Genomic DNA, 5,687 nt, shown 5'->3' on the forward strand with positions numbered 1-5,687 from the left:
AACTCCTTAGTCAACTTTATTCCAAGTCATTACCTGACATATAAAACATGTCAACATTCATTTCTGCAACATTTAAATTAGCTAATTTTGCTAATAACACGTACTGCTGTGTAACTGAGATGGCTGAGTCAGTTTTCTAACTTTCTGACTCTGTTGAGCTAATGATACACTATTTTTTAATGTATCAAAATATGCCGTAATCATTATTTCTGACCACAGTGGCCACTGCTCAGAAAAAGTTTCATAAGCTGACTTTGAATGAGCATTTAGAAAGAAATACACTCACAAAAACTGAATCTGTCTGGGAGCATCTGCAGGAGCATTCCATACGACACACACCTCTGTCTGTCTGGCATCACTCGTATGGCTCACTGCTGAACCCTGGACACACACACACACACACAAAGCTTTTTTAATTTCATTTTTCATAATGTTTTAGGTAATAATCTTATTTGAGTGTTCCCTTTTGGGGTTTGTGATTTTATGAAAAAACATGTGTCTTTATGTGCATGTTTACGTGTGCACACCTGGTGCTCATTACAGGTGAGCAGCTGTGTCTTGTTCCGGTTGGTCAGGGTGAAGGTGCCAACTGTGCCCTGATTGGCTGCATCCCTGGCCTGAAGCAGAAAGCCCTCAAAATACGATGTTCCGGAGAGGATGACTGGAAAAGAGTGTTTCAAAAATGTAAGAATTGAAAGAAAATAATATCAACATTATCAATCATGTTTATTCATTTGGTTCTAGACCAGAGGTAGCCAACACGGTGCCCGCCGGCACCCTGTCGCCTGCAGGGACCACTTGAGTCGCCGGCAAGGCATGTTCTAAAAATAGCACTAGTCACCATGGAGCTCCGTCTAAAAATTTAGTTGCTGTTCATTTTTAATCGAAAACACTTGCATTAGTGTAGATTTTAAAATGACAATATTTCTTGTCATAAGGGAGTTGGGTACCTGGAGGCGCACGGTGGACAGCCAGGACGAGGCCGCCGCACTAGGTTTTTCAGGTTCCGAATGGCGGGCGCTTCCCGTTGGCGCCAGACGCGCGCCGCGAGTGCGCCGCGAGCGCACCCCGTCTTCAGATCCGTAAATCCTCGGAACAGGCCGCGGGGCAACAACTCAGGGGTGGCGGGGGTAGAGGCGAGGCAACGCATTCCTACCGAAAAGGCCCAGACTAGAGGTTTGAACGCGGGCGCCAAAGACGCTCGCGTGCCTCGGAGGGTTGGATCCCCCGCTCGGCTATAGACGAGACTGTTTACTAGTTTCTTCGTGGAGACAAGGGTACCATTGGAAAAGCTGGTGTCGGCGACAACAGACGGGGCTCCCGCGATGACGGGCCGGGATGCAGGCTTCATTGCGCAATGCAAAGGTGACCCAGACTTCGCAAAATGTCTACATTACCACTGGATCATTCACCAGCAGGCGCTATGTGCAAAAGTAACCGGCTTTGATCATGTGATGATACAAAAATATCACAGATGTGATACCTCTGACTTTCAAATGTTGAAACAGATTAACAGAAATAAAAGTTGCATGTTTCAATATATATGTGTAGCTATACCATCATTGTTGTGGAAATCATTCTTAATAATTATTGTGAGGAATAATTAACTGACATGTGATCAAACAGTCTCTTCACATATATTATTATTAAAAGGTGATCTGTGCAACTTTGTTATTCAGGAACTTTGTGTCAAATAAGTAGCCCTTCGTACTACTCGGTACCCTTGAAGTAGCCCTCAGTTTAAAAAAGGTTGGTGAACCCTGCTCTAGACTAATACGTTACTAAGTCTGTACTAAGACCTGTATTTTGACCAGGTTAAAGGGAGTCTCAAATCTAATTTGTTGAAATTGCAAATGACTGCTCACTGGCTTCTTGGTTTTTGAGTACTGCATATTATGGGAGTGACTTTATGGGTTCTGTTTCGGGAGCACATTTTTCACATTAGAGCCTTTATCACAGCACTGGGTTCCATCGATATGTCTAAACTGGCAGTGTTGGGTTCAACCATTTCCACAAACCTTGATGACTGACTTATTACATTCCTTGGTTACCTTTGATCCGTTCTCTGGGACTGAACGTGGTGGTGTTGGTGTCTAGGCGGTAGGGGCTGTGAGCGGTTTGACCAGGGACACCATGGTGGGGTTCCATGCTGCCACAGACTTTGGTGACCTTGCCGTTGGCATAGCAGCCTGCTGGCACCCAATAACACACCGAGACGGAGATAAAGAGAAGGCCACACAAGCCCAAAGGAGACATCTACAAGTTAAAGTATCAGCTGCTACACGGTGGCCACGATTTCTGAAATGAAAAAGAAATCACACAATCCAGCAAAGAAGGAATTCAGCATGACCACAAGCTATGTCTCTGGACTTGTAAAGTCGTTGAGATTGTTTTGTTCCTTTTCATTGTCATTTTGCTTGTCTGAGTAGTTGTGTTGTATCTGTTTGTAGCTGTTTAGTGGTCTCTTTTTGGTCATTTTATGTGTCTTTGTAGTTGCTTTGTGTCTCTGTACACATCTCAGCATCTCAGCTCTTGTGGCCTCAGTGTTTCAAGTCTCACTGACTCTACACATCTTTCAGGACACATCCAGGAAGAACAGCAGACATTTAAACACTAAGTAGAAAGATTTCCATTCTAATACAATCACTGCAAACTTGTTTTAATGATGGCCTTTGTGACTAAAGGTTCTTGCTAAGCAAGCCTCATGTACTACAGGAAATGGTCTTCTTCTAAGGAGAACTCTTTAACCAAAGAGAGTAATAAGGTTGTTGTACTCACCACTCGTCCTGCTGCAGTAGAAGGGAAATAGTCCAAGCTTGGCAGTATGTATATGTGAGTACAATATCATGTCCTCTGTCCCAGTGCTCTGTGTGTGTGTGTGTGTGTGTGTGTGTGTGTGTGTGTGTGTGTGTGTGTCTATTATTGCAGCAGTTTTACAACCTGATGGCTGAACTATTGGAACATCCTGATATGACTTTTCACTCCGGGGCAGGTTTCATTACCTTGTCAGGTGTACTTTCCATTCACAGCTATTGCTGTTCATCTATATGAGAAGAATTTATGTGAAACTATAATATATATACAGTATATAAATGGTCTGCTAGCATCAATTTAAATTAAATTAAATTAAATTAATTAACTAATTTGCTTGCTCAATTAATTATTGAGCAAGCCGACACTTACCTGTCTGTGACAGGCAGCAACCTCCAGTGCTAAAATGTAAAGACGATGTGGAAGTGCCTTAAACTTGATATGATGATGATACAGGGCGTCAACAGATGACTTTAAATTTGAGTCGATAAAATCAATAATGTCAATTCTATATTTTAAATTGAGCAGTAGCAAGCATGAACAAGTTCTCTCAGGGATTTCAATATTTCATTATTTCGTTTTGTGCAATGTCCCTGGAGCATTACAGGTGTTAACAGCTTTGAGTAGCTGCATTTTCATTGTGCTTCCATTGTGGGACAGTAGTATCCAACATTTCATTCTGCAAGCTAGTGGTTTTAGTTTCCTTCATGTTCTTATTTTCCCAGTGGGAATGCTCTACACTACATATTCATGAAATATAATTAGTGTGCAAGTATGAAAGGCTATACATATTTTGTTCAACCAGAAAAATGTGCCTCAGCTTCTCATAGTTTGGGATTTGAATCTACATTTGTCCATTGTTGATGTGTGTGGACAAGAGTTCCCTCTGGTGGTATGAGAGGGACACTCACTTCATGATGTACATTAACGTGCCTGCATGCGCAAGAGATTTGTTCATATCACATTGTGCTTTGTAAATTCGTTGTGTCCCAGTATTTCTAATGAGCAGGCCTGGTGAGTCATCTTGAAGAACAATTTGATCAAAATAAATTCTAATGAAAGTAGCAATTCTTCCATGATATCAGATTACATTTTAATTTACTTTATCTATGTCAATGTATGACGTAATCTTGGCATTATGTTACTAGCTGGTGGGCTGCTCTTGTCTGTCCAACAGCTGCACTGCAGTGTGCCATCTTATGTAACTCGCTTGTCTGTTTATGTGCCTACGTGCACACTGCACGTTGATGTGTGGTAAGCTTAGAAATTGCGCAGTAGAAATTATGCAATAGAATGAGCATTTTGGCAGCAATATCCTATTTCAATAAATTAGTTATTGCTGCAGAGCAGGCTATGTTGTCTAAGTAAGCGCTTGAAATTTTTCTTCAGTCAATACAGAAGCTGAGTGACTGGGCTTAAGGGTTTGTTGTAGTGCTTCAGCAACCACCTCTGAAGTTCACATGAGCAGGGCACTAAATTCCCAAATAGGTTACAAGACTCACTGAAGCTACTGGGCAGCTTCCTGTAGTCATGTATGAAATTCATACTTACACTAAATGAGCAGTGAACACATTTCTTGGTTAAATAAATACTGGTTTGAAAATGTATTAAAACATTCAATAATTCCGTTTTACTGGGGTTATTACGGTAAAGGCCCCCCGGTCTGCAGACCACGCCCCCTTAGTTCACCCACTGTCCATACAAGAAAAACAGAGCTGTCACACTCGAAGCTGTGACCTAACGGAGACAACGGACAGGTGAGTGGGAATGGATATTCAAACAGCTGTTTGGATTATCGTGTCATATTGTCATATGGTCATGTAATTAAGCTTGTTGGAGTTGTATCCCCAGCTATAGGCTAGCAGGTCGAATGATGCATCACTAACTTAGCTAACGGGTGTTAGCTAACGTTAGCGGACACAAGTTTAGCTTACTGTTATAACTTTAATTATAATAATAACCTTGCTTTAACGCTTTGCACGTTGCGTTTCGTAATTCAACATTGCACCATAATATGGGAAAACACACCGTTCGTTGTTTACAGACGACGAATGCTCATAACCATTTAGCATTCTGTCCATTAATCAACATTTTTAGCGTTTCCTTGCGACGAAGGTACATCATTTTACCTTATGAAACATTGAATAGCCATTCTCAAGTTTACATTAATTTCCCCAATCACATTTCAACTTCACGGCACCGCCCACTATGTATGTCTGCTGCAGACATGAATTACCAAATGAACCACAAGTAAAGTGTGTGGCGCTATTAAAATAAAGTGACTGTGGTAACGTGTACGTATGCCGAATTGTTAAATTGTTACTAACAATGAAATGAGTGTTTTGTATTATATTTAATGTTGAATAACTGTGTGCTAGTAAGCGAGTGAACATTAAATGGCCGCTCTGTTGAATGGATTGGAGTCCCACCACACACGGGATCTCAGCTCTGGGTTTCTGTACCACCGGGCCGAACACTTCTCTACCGTCGTCTCGACATTGTCTATATCTGTTGTCACTCAGTGTTGGACCCGGTGCTCCAGACCAGCTGAACAGTGGTCGGAAGAGTTGTATAAATAGGTAGTGTGACATTAACGGTTGCATTGCTGACCTTGTTCTTATCGGACCGGAGCACTGCGCAGACTCAGAGGAAGGGTTCAGTGACTCTGGATGCATTAATTAACCTGCTCCATGTGCAGACCAGAATCCAAGCAGCATGCTCTGTTCCTGTGTGTCTGGGCTGTTGTATATCTACCCATGTGTATTAGCTCAAGTAATGTCCTGGGCCTCTACGTGTTGACGAGGAAGTTCCAGGAAGTCTATATGTATGTGTGTGTGTATATATATATATATATATATATATATATATATATATAT

The 5,687-nt window shown here is 41.7% G+C and overlaps 1 protein-coding gene across 1 annotated transcript; it reads right to left on the reverse strand.

The window, feature by feature from the left end:
- Window positions 1–35: 35 nt before the first annotated feature.
- On the reverse strand, window positions 36–2,885 carry LOC116378944 (putative ferric-chelate reductase 1). Its single transcript, XM_031840848.1, has 4 exons — window positions 2,779–2,885; window positions 2,052–2,298; window positions 528–661; window positions 36–381 (listed from the first exon to the last, which is right to left on the reverse strand). The coding sequence occupies exons 2-4, from the start codon at window positions 2,254–2,256 to the stop codon at window positions 283–285; spliced, it is 438 nt and encodes a 145-aa protein (XP_031696708.1). The 5' UTR covers window positions 2,257–2,298; window positions 2,779–2,885; the 3' UTR covers window positions 36–282.
- Between the last annotated feature and the right edge of the window lie 2,802 nt (window positions 2,886–5,687).

This window comes from Anarrhichthys ocellatus, unplaced genomic scaffold (genome assembly GCF_004355925.1).
Source record: "Anarrhichthys ocellatus isolate YVR2014 unplaced genomic scaffold, GSC_Weel_1.0 scaffold3453, whole genome shotgun sequence".
NCBI lineage: Eukaryota > Metazoa > Chordata > Actinopteri > Perciformes > Anarhichadidae > Anarrhichthys > Anarrhichthys ocellatus.